The sequence below is a fragment of the Ammospiza nelsoni genome, chromosome 3 (genome assembly GCF_027579445.1).
Source record: "Ammospiza nelsoni isolate bAmmNel1 chromosome 3, bAmmNel1.pri, whole genome shotgun sequence".
Taxonomy (NCBI): Eukaryota; Metazoa; Chordata; class Aves; order Passeriformes; family Passerellidae; genus Ammospiza; species Ammospiza nelsoni.
The window spans coordinates 45,632,003-45,652,218 of record NC_080635.1 but is presented as its reverse complement, the minus strand read 5'-3'; the positions used below and the strand labels follow the sequence as shown (position 1 = coordinate 45,652,218).

At 41.6% G+C, this 20,216-nt stretch overlaps 1 protein-coding gene across 1 annotated transcript in view; it reads right to left on the bottom strand.

The window, feature by feature from the left end:
• MTR (5-methyltetrahydrofolate-homocysteine methyltransferase) overlaps nt 1-17,647 on the bottom strand; it is a 51,543-nt gene extending 33,896 nt beyond the window's left edge. The window contains exons 1-8 of the mRNA XM_059469365.1: nt 17,610-17,647; nt 11,174-11,385; nt 8,644-8,733; nt 7,738-7,807; nt 6,559-6,651; nt 6,364-6,470; nt 5,017-5,076; nt 1,751-1,845 (exon numbers count right to left, since the gene is read on the bottom strand). Of these exons, the coding sequence (XP_059325348.1) occupies nt 1,751-1,845; nt 5,017-5,076; nt 6,364-6,470; nt 6,559-6,651; nt 7,738-7,807; nt 8,644-8,733; nt 11,174-11,385; nt 17,610-17,631 (749 nt within the window). The 5' untranslated portion in view covers nt 17,632-17,647. The remainder of the gene's footprint in view (nt 1-1,750; nt 1,846-5,016; nt 5,077-6,363; nt 6,471-6,558; nt 6,652-7,737; nt 7,808-8,643; nt 8,734-11,173; nt 11,386-17,609) is intronic.
• Between the last annotated feature and the right edge of the window lie 2,569 nt (nt 17,648-20,216).

Genomic DNA, 20,216 nt, shown 5'->3' with positions numbered 1-20,216 from the left:
GCCTTGAGGCAAATAGCTGATATTCTGTCACTGCTACCCTAGGGTAATAACCATCACACACCCATCTTAAACATCACCTCCCTCTCTTGCTCATTTCTCCACACCAGTCATACATCAACTCCTGTGAAAGATAAGGCTGCAGAGCCCCTCGGGACCAGAACAAATCCACATTATGGCCCAAAACGCAGCGTATGTCTTCTTAATGCTGCCACAGTAGAAACAATCATAGGATCTGAAACAACACGTCTGAGCATCTTTCAGCAGTTAAGTACAGCTCATGAGTTTCTCAGCTACCACTTCCCCAATCCAAACACAAAGTACACATTTTTAAGGGTGGGGTCCAAACCAAACTGAATTAAGGATGACACATCACCCTAATCAGGGCATACACAACCCAAACAGAAACACATGAACATGTATAACACGATTCCTAGGATCCTACCATTAATCAGCTTTTTCACAACCCTAAAACCACTCTGCACCAATTTGGCCACAGAAACAACATTAAACGCAATCTGTTCCAACCACTAAAACCCTTCTGCTACAGTGCTGCATAGTAGCCTTTTCACAAATGAGAAACAGGCCTTAAACATTGAGATCCATGAGACAGCTTTTATGAAATATGCTTTATTAAATTCTTGATTTCTGCTCCAGTGCCCTTCTCTCTTCTTCAGAAGCAAGAAAGTTAGAGCAAAATTATCTGAGACAGACTCATGCCAAATATGGATCACGAGGCCGTGATGCTGAGAGAAGAAGTCAACTACCACCCTGTTCCAAGAGGCTCCATATGTTACTTCTGGAACACCGTCTGGTCTGGGAAAGTGGAGCCTCAAGGGCAGTCAGGAAAACTGTGAATGCAGTCTTCTGCTTCTGCATCACTGAGATGACAGATTGCGTGGTTTAGCTGAAATTTTGTTGTAAAAACAAACAATGGCTCATCATAATGTGCATGGTGTGCACTACTAACAGCGAACTAAGTGCTTTCAATTAGAATATTCTAAGAAAAAAACATCTATTTCTGGATTTTGTGTGAAGAGACCCAGCCTGAGAATGAAAAAAGGTAAAGAAGGAAGTGAAGACAAGGAGGTAGAACAGGGTAAAGCAACACAGAAGAGTAGATAACCAGAGGATGGTATTTAAATAAACATGCAAAACCTTGCACAATGACCAAATCTGACATATTAACAATTTGCACAGATCTTAACCTCACATTTATTTGAACTTTTCTGCCTGGAGAGAAAAGAATTAAAATAAATGGAGGCATCAGAAGCTCTCAAAAAAACCACGCACATCCTTGAGATAATCACTCAGGGCACATTCTTCTAAGAGTTCAGTAAAAAGAACACTGCAATTGCATTTTATGCTTTGCTCTTTCAAGACACCCTAAAACACTCTCAGATGGCACTGCTTTCCTCTAAGAGAGACAAGTCCTGCCTGTACCAGGGATTGGCTCCTTGCACAGCCCAAGACAGTAGGAGATGGCTAACTACAGTTTCAGATTTTGACCTAATTGTGATTTCAGTGTAAGCACAAATCCTCTGATTATTTAAAGCAATGAATTAAAAATTCAGCTTTCTTTGGTAACATAATTTCTGTTGAGGGAATGATAAAAAAACACATTAGCAATGCACATGATTACGTATGATTACAATTTGTATAGCTTCCATTTAGCTGCAAGCAAGGGTTAAAATAGAAAAGAATTACAATCTACAACTAATTAACTATGAGAATGAACAATACATTTCCTTACCAAAGTGGCTTACTGTGGGAAACACTAATGACAAATGCCTCCCCTGTCTGGCCAGAGAGAGTACGCCCACTCTTATCCACAATAGTTCCAGAAACCTAAATATCAATTGAACACAGAGAAAGAAGAATTAAATGCACAATAGAATGGAAAATTAAAGTGGATGAACTGCTATTATTCACCTGTGCTCCACTCAAAGTGATAAGGCACAACTCAAACAGAAAAATTAAACCCTTTTCACCATATAAATGTTTAAATATTTTTCCAGGAGAAAGAAGACTGGTTAAAGGTTTTTGTCTTTCCCTCTCTCCCCACTCTGAGTTAAGGGGTTAAGTCAGAAATGTAGTTAGCAAAGATCATATACTGTGATTAGAGCTTAACAAGAAAATCAATCGATACCAGGTGGGAATACCTGAAACAAGGTTGGGAATGACAAGTGATATATGAAGTATTGTAAGAGTGCATAAGCCATAAATACTAAGGACTTGTAAGAATGAGAGCAGGTTTGGACTGTGACCAGCAAATCAAGGAGCCCTGCCAGCTTGACACAGGTGAAGAGTTTACCATGAGGAAGATGGGCTTCCTCCCCAGAAGCCCACCGACCCAATTAAAGAGGACAATTGCGTGGCCATAATGGATATTCAGCTGATTATAATACAAAGTGGGCAGATAATGATTATGTATTATGCATCCTTAGAAACCACTCAGATATGTAAAACCTTTTCTGTATAAATAGAGAGCAGGAGTCTCCAACTCCTCGTGCATGTCTTTGGGAAAGATTCCCAATGCTTCTGGAGCTGTAATAAATACCCATCTTTTCAACTTTAACTAGCTGGAGAGTTGTTCTGTCCATGCTTCACTTCCTCAGGGGGGAAGAAAGAAAACAAAAGAAAAGAGAGAAAACCACTCTGAACCATCCAGCAGCCAGGTAGCATGAGTACCATGGTATCATTCTGATGGCAGTCTCTGAAACAGCCCACAGGGGTTTTTTGTTTAGGTGGCACTCAGTGGTCACCTTCTCCTCACTTCAACTATTTCAGGTCTCAGGACTGCTATTAAGTGTTTGGTGGAGGTAGGTCTGACTTTAACAAGTAACTCCTTTCACCACAAGGGAACATCAAATGTTGCAACTTAGTAGTGAAGTATAAGTTTTAACCTGTATAATCACACTTCTTAAGCAGTATACAGAGAGATGTGCAAATAATATCTTGACCTCAACTAAGAAGTCAAGAATTTGGGAGGCATCTGGATGAGCCAGGAAAGGCTCCTCAGATGTCCTGGTCCTGGCCAGGATACGGTTAATTCTTGCAGAAGCTAGGAGGGGACATGGCTAGGACACCAGAGGTTATAGCACATCATTGCCAGGACCACAGAGGTTATACCACATCATTATCAGGTGTGGGAGAAGGGAGACTCTCCAGTGAGAAGGGGCTCCTTCCAGTGGGACAGGGTAATACCAGCTCCAAGCCAGTTCTGAGCCGGAGACTTGGTAGACGCCAGTCCCAAGCCAGAGGGAGCAGCTGCGCGGCTGCAGTCAGGTTGAGCTCCAAGGTGAGCATCTTTGCATGTGAGTCACTCACTCTTGTATACACTTTTGTCATCAATATTGTTGCTGTTACTGTTCCTTTTCTTATTGCTGTTTCCAATAAACTGTTCATACCTCAACCACTGATCTTTGCCTTCTGGGCTTCCACTTCTCCTCTCCCTCCTGCCGCAGGGAAAGAGAGAGGGGAAGAAAGTGGGGGAGCAAAAAATGCAGTGCATGCTTTGGAGAATCTCAGTGAGGGCACTGGTTTGCAGAGTACCATTCCTACACTCCAACACCAGGTCTAAAAGCCTTTTTTTCCAGAAGATGGAATGGGTTTAGAAGACTCCGTGCAAAAATAAATCCACTATTTACTCCAAAGCATGCTTTCATATTGATGCCACTTCCTGCCTTCAAAGTACTCAGTCAAGAAAGGTGATCAGTGGAATCTTAGAAAGCTGTGCTAAGGGTTGTAACTTCCCAGGATAACTGAAGAGGGAACAAAGAATAAGGAATCAGGCTCAAGGACCACTCTGTTCAGAGCAATGACGACAAAATGCCAACTCAAAAAACTCCCTGTGCTAACTGGCCAAGTACAAAGTTGTAAACACAGAAGTTCTACACAATGACACCTCCAAACCAGTCTTTACTGCTCTTGAAGCTAAATTAAGTAACAAAAGAGACTTTTATGAATGAAATTTCCAAGCTCACTAGCAGAGAAGCAAAATATCAGAAACTACAAAGAAAAAAATGGAAAAGGCAGAGCACATCACTAGGCTATCACATAATCCCTGACATCTGCACTTTGAATGCTGTGTTCTATTGCCATTCCATTCTGACTTGAGGAAATAGAAAACAAAAATGGGACAATAATGAATGAACCAAACAGAACAGCTAAATAGAAGTGGACTCATCAGGCTGAAAAAAAGATGACTAAAGGAGGCTCTCACAAAGGACTACAAATGCCATGACTATGCAGCAAAGGGAACATAGAACAGCTGCTCATTATCATTCTCAAGAGATAAATGACAAGACACAATAGAAGTTATCAGGTGGATGGGCCAAAAGTAAGCAAATTTTCAAACCAGCACATTCATGAACTGTGAAAGTTACTGGCAGATTATTTTGTAGATGCTTGGGTCCCACAGAGGTTTGAACACAAATGCAAGGAAGGAATTCAACAAAAGCCTACAGACACCAACTGCAAATCAGAAAGCCTGGACTGCAAGTGTAGAAAACTGGAAGAATACATCAGAACTTTGAAAACAATCTTATTCATTTTCTGTATTTCTTCCAATGCATTCATGAGCAGCAACTATTAGAAAAACAAACATCAGAAAAGAATATGGAGTAAGACAGACTTTTCTGACTTAAAATGGACACTCATTCTATTTGAAAGTATGTCAGAATTTGCTTAATCTCCTCCTTGAAGCACTGGTTCCTACTGCCCTCAAGACAGCAGGCCTGAAAAAAACCCCATAATTAGATCTTTTCTTGTGGAAACACACAGAATGAATACACACTGGAATCAAGTCACTCCTTAGACTACAGCTTGATATGCTGAACAGAGCTATCCAAGGCTGATTTGACAAAACTGTAAAAGGTTTTATTTTCACAATCATGTGGAAAAAAGTACATTTCAAATAAACTCATTTCCTTCACTTCAAAGCACTTTAATCAACTGCCATCTCAGCTAGTTCACAAATGAAGCTTAAGGATATGTAAAATATTGAAATATACTTACAAATATGGGTCGGGAAGCATACTCTTCCTCAAACAACATCTGGAGTGCAAAAAGAGCTGCCTACAGAAGAATATATTGCAAAACATTAATGATGTTTTGAGAGTTCTTCAGACTGTTAATTTCTTTATGTTTCTATGGGTTTGATGCTCTTTTTTTTTATTTATTTATTCTATGGCTGTTTATTCTATGGCAACTTGTTAGCTCATATTGCCTGCCAGAAGTTACACTCAGAAATTTTACCCTTACCCCCAGCATCTTCCAGATGTTCCAAAACACGTTTTGGTAACAAGTAGAAAGGAAGCATCACAGGGAAACCAAGTAAGACCAAGACTACCGTGAAACCAAATCACATCAGCACGTGGTTCCCCTCACATCTGCAGCACAGTCCCCACCCCAAATATGGTTGTATGTACTCTTCCCAGTACACATTCACTGCCCTTGAGTCTGTTTAGACACGTAGTTTCCAAAGGGTTCCAACCACCACAAATTTTTACAGTAAGAGCTGCAAATGACTCCTCTGAAGGTGCTGAAAATGTTCTCCCTCCTTAGGGTAAGAAAGCCACCTGTGAACATGTCCTTAGCATTCTGAGCTACAGGCTCCTAGCCAGACCTCCATGATGACTGGTCAGATCTGCAAATGGCAAGTGATGTCACTGCACACATTATTCAGCCTGTGGCAAAAATTCAAAGAAACACTGTGTACACATCCAGCCAGACTTTTCCACATAAAGTCACAAGACAGTGATAAGTACCCTAAGTACCCTAACAACTTCACCCATTGTGCTGAGCAGTTATTAGATAAGGAAAGAGGTGCTAAAATCCCATGAATTGTGGCATATTTCAACATTTTATTCCTTCTACTTTACCCTTCTAATCTTCTATTCCAAATTGTTCTTTCTTAAAACTGATGGCAGAGTTCCCCCCCAAAAAGACACCTTTTAATAGAACTGCCTTACAAGCCTTCTCACACCTGAAACCAGATTCATTGGACATTCCCTCTCCAGTGGGCATCCCAAGCATCCCTTGGACAGACATGCTTATAGCCAAAAATACAATCAGAAGTATTTGGAGATTCTGAGCAATACAGTAGAGCTTCTGGGAATAAGAGGACAGCTGGCACAGACAGCCAGAAAGATACAAATGGCACATATTAAGAGAAACCTTCTTGGAAAACCTGATTAAAAACCATCTCCTCACATTCTACCCACTTGCTATCAACTGAAGAGTCTTTTCATATATTTAGTAAAAAAGCAGCTGATAGCTCAAAGAATATCATCCTGAATTTCCTTAGGTAGTAGACCAAATACTTACATTAGTGTGGTGGGGCTTTTTCCCCAGAAGTCTCACCTTAGCATTGGCAGTGTCAAATATGGTTTCCACCAGTAAGATGTCAACTCCTCCATCCAAAAGTCCTTTGGCTTGTTCTGTATAGGCTTCAACTAGTTCATCAAAAGCTATCAAACAGGAATGATGATAACTTCATCTGGAGAAAACCCTTTCAAGACTACTGCCTAAGTCAACTTGATGGTTATAAATACTTACTTATGTTCCTGTAATCTGGTCTCTCCACAGACGGTGACACAGAGAGTGTCCTGTTTGTTGGACCCATGGCTCCAGCAACATATCTCCTAATTCCTAGACCAAGACACAGGAGGGGAAAAAGACCCCAAACTATTTACCTCTGGCTTTATAGAGTCAATGTAAAACACCTCTGAGGACACCAAGACATGCATATCATTCAAGGATGAAGAACTATAGAGCAGGAAACTCTCGTCTCAATTCTAGAGTTTAGTCAGCACAGGATCATCCAGCACAGCCAACTTTTTTTATTTCAATCCAACATGATGTTCAATGTATACTCACAGGACAGAAGAACATTTCTGAAAAGGTCATCTCTCTCAATTAATTTTTCTTCTAAGAATCATTTGTCTCTAACACAAGAAACTTCATTTAATTACTCTAAATGTACAGCATAGAACTGCCCTGGCATTTTTCACTACATAACCTTATTTGAATATTCTGGCATGTGTCATAAAGGCCGGACTTATAAAAAGCACATTCCAAATCTTACTTTTTTATTGCATACTATGAATCACACCAGTAAGGTGCTATCTGAACAGCAGCAGGACTGTTAGCCTGAAATACAGTTTGATTGTAGAATGCAAGCAGAAATAAGTCTTGAAAAACAACAATGTCTACAGCAGTATAAACAAGCTCTAACCCTTCTCACATAATGCCTGGAAGGCATCTGTAGAAATGAAATGAAAAGACTAAGATGATTCCATTAGTTGCTGAATAAAGCTAAACTACTAGACAAACACTAGGATTAACTGGTAATCCACATTTACCTACAATCAGCTATCTTAGTTCTGGAGTACAAAGACTTCTGCTGTACAGACTTAAGGAACTTCTAACAGTCCCTGCTGAACTTACTTTCTCTAAAACACGTCTGAAGATGTCTATCACCTGCAGTCTACACCAGGCAGGCACAGGAAAGCTGTGCTGAACACCTTGAGGACCAGATCCTTCAAACATAATGAAATTAGTGTGATATAAACAGAGATATGAAATTGCTGTTACTGTGTATAACCTGCAAACAGGCACAGTGTCATTTTATGTCCCCAAAATGTAAACCATCAAGTTATCCTCTAGTTAGCAACATTTCAAAGACTGCAGCATTGTCAAAACTACAAACAAGTAAAAATTTAAAATAATGCTAACCTGTTTGAGCAGTTACAGTGTCTGCTGCTTTTCTGGCCACCTGTGCAGAGACTCTGTTTAATCGATAGGCCTGGAACAATTACAGAAAATTACTGAGCAACGTTTAGTCCAGTCCAGGGTAACTCACCCTCAAAGCAACTCAACACTTGCATCCAGCAGCTTGAAGTGCACTCCAAAGGTGCCAAGTCACACAAGTAAGTATCAGCACTATCAAGAGGCTTCAAAAGGAACAGCTCAATACATCTCAGCAACAGAGTTACATGGCAGGCTCATCCTGCACATGCCTCAGCCTACAGCTGCTAATCATAAAATTTCATTTTTTAAGGTAGTAAACAAATCCTGCTGAGATCAACAGAAGCTGAAAGACAGGACTTTGATGACAAAATTAGCCTACTCTTAAGTCCATTTTTATTCAAGTAGTGTATTTCCAAGTATTTACTTTCACATATTTCCCATATAATATTTACTTTCCATATTTCACAGAGAATTCTCAAAACAACACTTAAAGAATAGGCACAATAAATGCAAACTAGAAAGGACTTCTACATACACCAGCACAAACAACACATAAGAAATATCCAGGAAAAAAGCAGTTCCACTGTGCATTGGAAAGTTAGAATGACTGAAGCAAACATCCCTGTTCACAGAACCAAGAGAGTCTATGAATGCTCAAACAAAATCTAGGACTGATTATTATTGCCTGTACCTCTGCCAACAAGAAGCACACTCTCTGCGACACAGCAAGTGCAATGTCCACAGCAGCAGAAAGGAGCTACGATCCCATCACATGGCTCAAGAGGCAGCATGCAGCCAAGAACCTCAACACCAACGAATCCTGGGACTAAGCTAATCTTGGCTGCAAGCACATAATTAATATTTAATGTGAAAATAGTTTAGCATTCTTACCAAATGCTCAAGGCCATAGTCAGCCTGTGCAACTCGGGTGCTGCTGAAAGTGTTGGTTTCAATGATGTCAGCACCTGACAGCAAGTATTCCTGCAAGGCATGAAAGAAACAAAGCCTGAGGTATGGAATGCAAGTAACCCAACTACTTTGTCTCATCCAGTTGACAAAAGGTCACAAATCATTTCCCAGTTCAAATCTGATCACACTTTAAAGGCTTTACTCAAAAGCACAGGGCCAAAGCAGTAGAAGTGTTCCATGTAAACAATTTTCAGCATTTCAGTGTCAGTCACCCTTTCTATTAACAAGTAACTATTTTATAGAGTCACCTCTGCCACTGGAGCACATTCTAGATTTCTGCACAGGGATATGCTCAGACACAGTCCAATCACCTTCAGCAAGCAAGGGCTGCTGTGGGCAGTCTCAGAAAAGGCCCAAATTAAACAACAGAAAATATTAGAAAATGTAAATGCTCTGAAGAGATTTGTACAGGACACGAGCACACTGGGACCAAATAGAAGGTTAGGAGAATTATGTTTTATGCAAATCTCATTAAAAGTTTAACTAATGACAGAGATTCACAAAACATTTAAGACTTCTACTCCATTTTCGTTGTCTAATTCCCACTGAAGTAAACTGAAATCAATGCAAACTTAAACAATTTTTCAGATTCTAGCCTGCATTTGTATAACTTCTCTCAGTTGCCCTTTTCCCTAACTCATCTTCTTGATCCCTTTGAACCCTGGCATGATCATATTCAAGGAAATTAAAACACTTGAACTGCTAGTTAATCAAAAATACTGATGCCACCATTAAACATAAACCTCTCAAATTTTCCTACAAGAAGCAGATGAACTCATTGAGTTCAACAGTGCAAAAAAAGTCTTGAACCAAATGACAGCTGAAAATAAATTTGTTTTAAAACATGTTTTGCTGCAAACAGATATGCTTTCTCTGAACTCCTCTTGAAAACACATAAAAATATCTACAAATAGAGATATGAAAATATACAAGCTCTTAAATGTCAATCAACAATATATTAATTTTCTGAAAATTATCTAAACATGTTAAATTATAAAAGCTCTCCAACTTTCCTGTCTACAATTACAGAAGGAAATAACATACTCAAAGCAGGAAGTTAATATTTGCCTTGGAAAATACATCACATCTCTACCCTTTGAATCTGACTTTGCCAGCCAAGGCACAGCTAACATTTACTTTTTAAGCTACTGATATCTGTGAGATCTAATTCACTAGGTCATTTAAAAAAAAAAAAAAAAAAAAAAAACCCAAACAAAAACAAACAAAAAAACCACAAAAAACCTAAACAAAATATTTCTTTGTAGAAATATTTTCATCTATTATTGCAAGTTCCTTCTGTGCAGTTCTCAGAAGAAATAACCCCTGGTAGCTCTAAAATATGAACTCAGCACCCATTGCTCAGAAGGCCTCTGACCCAATAGTTGCTGCAGGGATGGGAACCACAAAAGACACTCCTCTTAAAGCACCTATAACTGGCCATTACAGAGATACCAACAGGTTATTTGGTTTGAATCAATACATATATTCTCAAGTCACATCACTATAGCTCTGCTAAACCTGCTAAATTCAACTGTTAGAGCAGCTTACATTATTAAAACCACAAACTATTATAAATTCCAAGATTCATGAGCACTATTGCTCAGTTGAATTCAATCTACAAATACTTCCTTCTGAAATTTTTATAGGTCTAAGACTGAATCCCTCCAGCTCATCACTCTTAAAATCCAAAGAATGGCAGTTAAAACTTAACTAAAAACTACAGGTTACTTTCCAAGTTTAACCAACATAAGCCAAGTATGATTCTCATTAATGAAATACAGGCTTCAAGTGAATAACAAATAGCTGCAACACCATTCAAGCATTCCAATTATTACAGTAAGACCTATGAATACCTGCAGCTCAATAAACAGACTTAGGAAGTTGTTTTTTAAAGTCTAATTAAACACAGGAAAACAATGAAATCTGTTTGCAAATTCCTAATCATCAGCAGATTAGACTGTTTTATTCTGTGGGTCACACATTAATATTCTAGGCTAAAACAAGACTGTGGAAGCACATACACTCATTAACTACACAGGCCTGCTTCAGGCTGCCACATTTAACAGCCCTTTAATACACAATTATAGAAACACATCTAGAATTCAGATGTCCTACTTAGATGCATTTCAAGTGCTAGCTGAGAACAAAAAGAGAAAATAAAAATGAAATAAAAAAGAATCTACAATTAATAAAAATACATCAGGGACATAAGTCAAAAAGGGATTTAAAAATAGCACTGCCTGGGTGACATCAGAAACCAAGATAAAAATGCTATGCTCACACAACCAGAACAGTCAAATCTGCTCATTCTTTTTCACATGCTACCTAGCTCTCTCTTCCCTATCCCCAAAGGACAGTGGAGAGCCAGGAGCCTGTGGCAGGGAAAAGAGGAATGCAGAGGCCAAGTTCTCTCTCTTCCTCTTGTCAAGAGACAGAAACCAGAACCACCTACCTTGTGTATGTCACAGATTATATCAGGCTGAGTTATACTCAGAAGGTCATTATTGCCTTTCAAAGGCCTGGAATGATCTTTAAATTCATGGCCTCGGAAATCCTCCTCTGTCAGCGCGTGTTGCTGGATCATGGTCCCCATGCCCCCATCCAAAACCATTATCCGCTCCTGCAGAATAGATTCAATTTCATCTTGCACTCTTTTCTGGGGATCTGCTGGAAAAAGATAAACCCAATTTTTAAGTCATTCTGAAATTCCCTATCTATACACATGGCCAACTTGAGCTCTTCCCATTCAAGAATAAAGTAATCCTCTACTGAAATCAGACAGTAACTGGTTTACTTCACCTGCAGTTCCAATCACCTGATGTAAGGTAACAGCTGCATCTATCTAAATACAATTAGGCTCAATTGGTCCTTTACCTAAGGACAGTCACCCACACAGTCCGCCACAGAAAAAATTAACTGAAGTTCAGAAGGGCAAGCATGAAAATCTCTACATATGCTAGTTTCCAAAAGTGAAAAGTGTGATAATTTCCACCCCAGCAATGTCTGAGCAGCAATGCAGAGCTGCCTCTTGGTACCAGACACCACACTAAAAGTGTACCAGACACCACACTACAAGCACAAAGCAGAAATTAGTAAACTTCATTAAAAAAACAAACAACAAATACCCACATCTACTCTAATTGCCTATATCATAATGAGAAAGAGAAATAAACTGAGCAAACAAAAACAATTTTTCAGCTGAGTCCTAAATTCCCTCAGGATTACAGTAGTAAATGACAATTTGACAAACACCAAGATATGCCAACAGATAATATCAGGCTTTACTTTCTTTTGCACAAAAGTAACAAGATACTCTTTTCCTCTGCAGTAATGCCAGAGGAAAACAGATCAGGCAAATCACATGGTTAATTATAAGACATTGAGCAGGGTAAATCTAACTATGACTGAAACAAAACACTGTAGACATTTCAGCACTATCGTTAGAAATGAATATGCAGTACTGCTTCAAGATCCCAAACACAGCCCATCCCAAACATTAATAAAAAGCTTAATCTGATGCATTTAGAAAACAAACAAAAACACAAACAACAACAACAACAAATCCATAAAACCCCAATAAAATCTCCAAGACCACAGAAAAAGTAATTCTACTTTTCCCCTTTAGAACATACACAGAATCATTTCAGAATGCAAACACACATACAGAATCAGAGAGTGGGTCAGGCTGGAAGGGACCACAGGGGGTCATCTGTCCCAACCTCTTTGATCAAGCAGGGTCATTCTAGAGCACAGGGCACAGGACTGAGACCAGGCAGTTCTTAAATATCTCCACAGGCAGACTCCACAAACTCTCTGGACAACCTATTCCAGTGCTTGTTCACCCTCATAGTGAAGAAGTTCTTCCTCACATTCAGGTGGAATTTCCTGTACATCAGTTTCTGCCTGTTGTCTCTTCTCCTGTTGGCTGGCACCATGGAGAAGTGCTTGGATCCATCCTCCTGATATCCCCCCTTTAGATACTTACAGGCACTGATAAGATTGCACATATACCAAAATAATGAGCCAACCTCTTTACCAAGAATCCAAACCACAAGAGTAGAACCCCACAGATGTTTCACAAACATGTGAATGACGTGCTATTCCTCATCTGTTTCATTCATTCAGCTTCATTTTACTCTTAAAGACTTGTTTTGTGTTTAGGTTATGAACTATCATCGAAGCCCTTGTAAAAAAATGAATTATTTCCAAGGCACAAAAACATCCACATGTCTCATTACAACTTAACTTACTACTACACACAATGGTACTTAAAAATCACTGGCAACTGCTAACTGATTTGACTTTTCTTTCTTCTGCATTTGTGCAATGAATCTTCTGTTTTGAAATCAGTACTGTTAAAAAAGCAATGTGCTGGAGAGAAGCTGAGGCCATGAGGAAAGCATTATAAGGTTACATTTATACCAACACTGGAAAAACAGCTCTAAATCAGAAGTAGACTCAGCATGAAGAGAAGTCAAAGAAAATGTGCTCTCTAACAAGTATGAAGCATTTGAAGGCAGATTTAAACACCAAAAAGTAAGCCACCCTTGCTTCAAGTTGAGAGTTTTAACACCACACAGGCAGGCTCAGCAGGTTCTTACATAAGAGCTTAAATCTACTCACGTTAAACCATCAAATTATTCATGAAAATAAAATGAATCCTTGAGCTAAAGCCTTTTAGAAGCAAGACACGAAAAGCTGTATCTGAAAGTAGGTCTGCAGTGCAGCTCCTAATGGAGTCTAACTCGTGCGCTTCCAAGAGCCACAGCCCAGTAAGACACACAGCACTGAGGCTCACTGGTGCTTTAATAAGCCTCCCAAGCCAAATCCTTGGCCCTGAGAGCTGCATCCCAGGCAGCTGAGACAGGCCATTGGAGTCCTCCCAGAACCAGTCCTGCTTTCCATAGGCTTTAACCTGTGTGCTTCCCAACTATCTCCTCATCCACACCGAGAAGCAAAGATTTCCCCTTTGGCTGAAATCCTGCACCTCCCCTGGTCCGTTTTGTTTTCTCTACTGCTTGCCTCATGGAACAGAAGCAATGAGCAGCCTACGGTTTTCTGCTCACAGAAGCACAGATCCTGCCTCATTGCTGCAAGAGCCTTACTCTGAAGTTTCAGATCTGTGCTTCTTCAGCAGCATCTCACAAAGCTGCAGGAAACAGGGTGGGAATCATGAGGGTGGCCATCAGTGCTTTACAGAGGGATGCAACAGTTCCAAGCCCACCAAAACCCAATTTACCTGTCCTGGCTATGGATAACAACTGACTCTTCTTCCAACAGGAGCATGCACTACTTGTCATGCCCTGGCACATTGATGGTGCAACTTCAAGTTGAAAACAAAGTCTGCAGACAGGTCCAAAAACACTCCAGAAATCAAAGAAGATTGATTCAAAAAGCACTACTAGGAAGTGCTGAACTCTGTCCTTGGAACAAAAGCAGGCAGGAAGCTGGAAGTCAGTTCTACCAACAAGTACCATAACCTTAATTCAGCATTCAGCTCAAGCAATTCCCCTCTCCAGCACAAACAGGGTATGACAAAATATTACAAAATAAAAGGAAAAATGTTTGGACAAATTCCTAAGCAGGGAAAAATCAGGTCAGCCTTTTCTTTTTTGTTGTTTTTGCTTATGTACCCTGCTCTTACCTCTACTCAGCCAGGAGCTGATGAAAATTTTGTTTAATGAAGGTTACTGGTGAGCTTTGGGAAATGGATATCCTTTTCCATTCAGAAGTGTCCAGGAAAATAAGCTGCTTCTCCAGCCACAACAGAAATAAAAGGAAACCAGCAGTGGTAACAGGACCCAGGACCAATTACCTTGATTTTACACTCTACTGAAACTTACAACATTGAGCCCATTACCACAGAGTGCTGTAGGGCTGGAACTAGTTTAGAAGGCCAAACCAAATGAACAAAAAAACCAGCACTGGCCTAAAAGTCAATGGGATACAGAATGCAAAATAAAAAATCCTAATTCCCAGCTTCACTTCCCCAAGGTAAACACTCTGTCTTGAAATCATATGGACAAGGGAATTACTTGTCTGCAACAGAGAAATTATCTGATTTACAAGAACTTCTACTCCTTGTAGAGTAGCTGTTCACCCCTACAGTCATTCACTAACAATTATAAACTTCTCCCAACTGTAAGCTTTCGTTTTTCACAATGTAAGCAACTAAACAGTCAGGGAATAAGGCAAGACGATGTTCCTTCATCTCTTTATCCCAATCCAATCACATACAGACCACATGTGCAGAACTGAAGGGATGTGTGTTTTCCACAAGAAACTTGTGGAAAGGACTTCAAAGATTGCAATTTACTCTAAACCAAACTTTTGTGATGCCTGCAGTGATTCTCAAAAGGTATTGCTTTTTATTATTGATGCACTTCCATTACAAATTTATTTTTAGTATAAAATAGTCTGGTATAGAAGTACTTGGAAGAGAATAAAGGATTACAAGGTGTTTCCAAAGCTCTTCTAAAGGAGCAAGCCAACTGTGACAGTATTAAAGCGTTTTCATCACATTAATGTGCCAGAACACAAGCTGAGGAACTACACAGAGAGAGAGAGGCACTTACAGGACCCACTGTTTCCTAGGCTGACCAGCTCCTCTCTTCACTGGAAACAAGGTCTCTCCATATTCGCACATCCGAATTCAACAAATCAGCATTCCCCCCAACAGCTCCAAGCACAAGTCTGCCCATCATTCAAAAAATTACTGTGCAGCATGCAGAATTTACAGTATTAGTACCTAGAAACGATGCTCTTGCTATCAGCCTGCCACAGACAGCTCATGATAACCTCAGCATTATTTGCTACTCAATTAACTTAATTGTCTTCAACTGGATGCCCTCTGGCAACAACAAGAGCTTCATGAACTGTAGCAACAGATGCTACACAGGTCCTCTGCAACAGTGGGCAGCAGCACCCTGTTGCTATGTTGTTACCCAGCCTATCCAAGGAGAGAAGTACTGGATCTTACCACTTCACCTTGGGCACTTATGTGCACCTTGCTAATATTTCCATGTCGGCAGCTGTCTTATGAACCATTCACTTCCTACAGAACAGACAGACAAGATACTTACGAACCCAATGCATTTACACAGTCAGCTTGAGAGGCAAACAACCACTACAAAAGTCACTGAATTTTCAGAATAGCAGTGCCCTGTCAGCTGTGCCCACTGTCTCTAGCTAAACATGCAAATCCCAGGTTTAGAAAGCTCCCTGTGTTAGAACCACAATTGTTCTGACGTTAAACTGTCCACAACAGATATTCATTATAGGCAGGACTCACAGGGAAACAGACCTGCGCGGCCTCACTTTGTGGGACGTCCTGCCCCTCAAAGGCTCGTGAGGAACAGTGCTCAGCTTCTCCATAACCCACTCCTGAACCCAGGTCCTTTGCCTCGCTGCCAGAGGGACACACCACCACCTACTGCCTTGTGCCTGCTCACTGGGGCTCCACAAATAGCCCCGTCACACAATTTGTGCTTCTGTCTACGCGGAACTTCTCTCCCACCACTGCTCAGGCTGCTGCCACAACACCTTCACACTTTCCATTTCAGCCAAACCCACTTGGATCTGCAGCAGGGCAGTCACTAGCCCACAGCTGGACCCCAAGTGGCACGAGAGAAAGGGCAGGGCAGGAGAGGTCATTTCAACATCCTCTTTGCCAGAAGAGAAACCTCAGGCCATAGAAGATGGCTGTGGAGTGGGTGCCAAGCAGGACTGCAGGCCTGTTTTCACATGCCAAGGGATGCAGCCTGATCTGAAGCACAGGCTCAGCACCAGGCACTCCCTCACGAGTATTGTTATAGATGGATAATGAGATGATTGGCTCTCGCAACTAAGGGATAACTATTGTGTGAATATTAAGAAAAGCTTTAGTGATGTATAGTTACATTATTGTAGTTTAGATGTGCTCTGTTCTCCCCACAGCTCCCTTTCCCCCCTGTATTGTGACCAGCAGACAGCCAGGATTGTCTAGGACAGCTAAAAAGAAGGGGGGGGGGCACACGTGTCCCTTACATGGAGCAGTTGGGAATGGAAAAGCTTGTTACTTAAGGGATGGCAACACCTCATCTCCAATCAAGTTACAAGAAAGCAGTTTGCACAGATAAACGGCAAAGAAGAGCTGACTGACAGACTCTGGGCGGTGCCAGGGCTGGCTGATGCACCTCACAGGGGTATAAAACTCTGAGCATCCATCTTGAAGATTAACTGGCCACGTGCTATCTACGAGACAGCTTCCAGCGCTACGAATGTTTCCTTACGTAGTCCTTTTGCTGTATTTTTGTCAAGGTTTAAAAAACCTTTTTTAAATTTTCAAAGTGAGCAGCTGTTTCTCACAAGTATTAAAAGGGGAAGTTCTTAGGATCTCTGCTGGCCGCAGCACCAGTGAAAGCAGCCACTGACAGACCAGTCCACTTTAAAACACCAGCGCCAATTAGGAGCTGTGATTTTACTTATCCTCCCCATCCAACGACTTCTGTTTAACTCGTGAAATGGCACTTTTGACTCAAGAGTCCCGAGCATCTGGAGCACACCCAGCCCCTCCCACCCAGCCACTCTCCCGGCATAGCTGCTCGCTGGACGGGTCGGTGCGGGTGCCCTGGAGGTCTCTCCCAGCCCCTCCCTGGCAGGATGCAGCTGCTCCAAGGGGCCGGCACCAAAAAACGCCCTCACTTCTTCTTTGTCTCTCTCACTCACTCTCTCACTCACTCCCGACACAACACACGCAGCTTCTGCAGAAAAGTTACACGCGGTGCGTAGGTGCCGCCCCTGCCTGCACCCTGCCGCGGGCAGCACCAGGGAATGCGAAAGGCGGGCGCGGCCGCCGCCCCCTCACAGCCCGCCCGGTCCCCCGCGCCCCCCGGCGCTCGCGCCGTTACCCGTCGGCCCCGTGGGAGCCATCGCTGCCGCCGAGACGTCACCGCCCGCTGCCGGGGGCCCGCGCGCCGCCCGTGACGCGCGAGCTCCGCCCCGAGCGCGGGGCAGGCAGCGCGCGCTGCCCCTGGCGTGAGGGGAGCGGCAGGCGTCTGTCCTTCCTGGCAGACAGACACACCGACAGACGCACAAACAGACCCAGACGACACGTTAAATGCCCCGAGGGGAGGGATGATTTCGGAGCCAGGCCGAGTTCAGCAAAATTGAGTTGTCTCTCATGGCGAGGAGAAGCGGGGCGGGGATGTGGTGTAGGGGGGTGATTCTTTCTAACTCAAGCAAATGTACTGCCACTAGAGACAAATGTGGTGTTGGGAGGAGGCTTGTAAATAAGCCTTAGGGAGGTTGAAGTTGGACATGCCAGTGATGTATGGATGCACGTTACTGTCATGTAAACCTGGAGGCAAAATAATACTAAAGAAATCAAGTCACAGTTTTCTTGACAGATGAAAAAAACCAAATTAAGTGTGACGTATTTTTACACAAAAGTTAGACTTTTGGTGGTGTATCCTTTCAACTGCTATGTGAGAACGCACCTTCTAAAAGAAATAAATATTTGCAGAACAACACTGCAATCACCACACTGTGTACAGAATGTGCTGCCAAGAGTTGGAGTAGCTCAAAGGAATAACCAGTCCTCTCATTTCGTGTAAGTAATTCAAGTGCCAATAGCAAGCCTTTATTGCTTGTTATTGGCACTTGAATTTTCATCTAAACAGGTTCAATGGTGAAAATATGAAAAGAAGGAAGCCTGTAAAATGGAAGCTAAACATTCACTCTTGAATTTTCTTTTGAGACACAGAAACAGTGATTACAAACTCCCTTGAGTCCAGTGTGATGTAAGAACTTTCATAATCAACTGTCCCTTTGGTCAATAGTGAATCAAGTATATATATATATATATATATATATATATATATATATATATATATATAAAATTAGTCATGTTTAAGTAACATATATATCTCATTCATTTTCAGAATTAATGCTGGCAGCCCACAGATCAACTTGGTAATAGTCCAACTTCAGTTGTAGGAGGCCATGCTCTAGTTTTGAATGACAGGAGATGTTGGAGAGCAGACCTTACCTGTCAGCAAACCATTGCAATCATCAGCCTTAGCTCCTAGTGCAAAAATGTGTCCCAAAATTCCAGTATAAGATGTGGTTGGTGGGAAACCCATACTCTTTGAATACCTAACAACAGAAGTGGAATACACTAAACAGAAGCAGAAATTAGGTGTTCCTAATGAGTGCCTAGTTTGATCCCTAATACACACAATATATTACAGAGGTAGGCAATACTTTGAGAACTGCTTGTTATGAGATTTTAGGGGATGCATTTCCTTGCTTGACTTTTTGACAGCTTCCACCCTTTTTTGTCATGTGACATAACACAGTGAAAATTTCCTCTGGCAGCAATGCAGGTTGCAAAGCTCACTGTCTACACAGTTGCTTTTTGTGGCAACAGATCTTTGTACCACAGTTCATCACGTCCTTGTGCTGATGCAGTTGTTTGTGTAACTGCTGCAAAGTAGGTCAGTGGGGAAAAGAAAAAGCCGCAGATTTGAAGGTGTTTTTGAAAAGGATCATTTCACATATTCCAGTTCCTTTGCAGTTTCACAATCAAATTAAGCCAGTTTGACTGTGTGATGCTGTGAAAGGTTTGTCCCAAATGCCACCCTGTGCTGTTCTCCTGTTTCCATCCTTTTCCTTGTGTGGGTGCTGCCCTTGAACACAGTTCTTCTGTAAAAGTCAGTTATCAGTGGTAACAGATCTCTGGTCCAATTCATCTGCAGCAGAATGATCTCTAGGGGTGATGTAGGAACAGCAGCAGGAAGAGAGGGCAACAACCCTCCAGCCTCAGACTGTGTTCAATCTGCTTGAGAAACTGGAGTTGTGCAAACAACCGAAGGAGCACAACTGAAGCAGGATGGCACTTCAGAGGGTGAAGGGAAGAGGAGTGAGTGGATGAGTGGTAAAGGTAACATTCATCCAACAAAGAAGTAACAACACAAAACTTCAGCCTTAATGTGTTTTGCAGTGTTAGAGAATCCCAGGTCCCTTTTCCTGGTTTCGTTTCAATGCTGACAGAGTTGCGCAATGCTGGGAGTCTGATGTGTGTCCCTACCCCAAGGCTGACACACTCCTGCAATTACCAAGATTTTTGAGCTGTTTCTTGGAGACACTCAAACACATGGTGTGTTTGGAGGGAACATTCAAGCATTTGCAGTGAACATGCCCTTAGGCTTGAAATGTAGTGGTTTTTGGGTTTTTTGTTTTGGTTTGGTTTTTTTGTGTTACGGAGCATTGTTCTTATTTTGCTAAATTAGCCTGTTCCATTTAATACATTCCCTTTAATACCAGGAGCAGCTTAGAGTTGCAGAGCAGTGAGAAAAGCAGGGGAGAACACAAAGTTGGCATCATTCCTGTGTGTGAGAAGCCTGACCTTAGCACTGTGGGGAATTAGCCCTATTTAAACATCAGGTGCAGACATGGAGTCACTCACACATCATGGTGAGAATCCTGGTTTCTGAAGGGGGTTATATGTGGTGGTT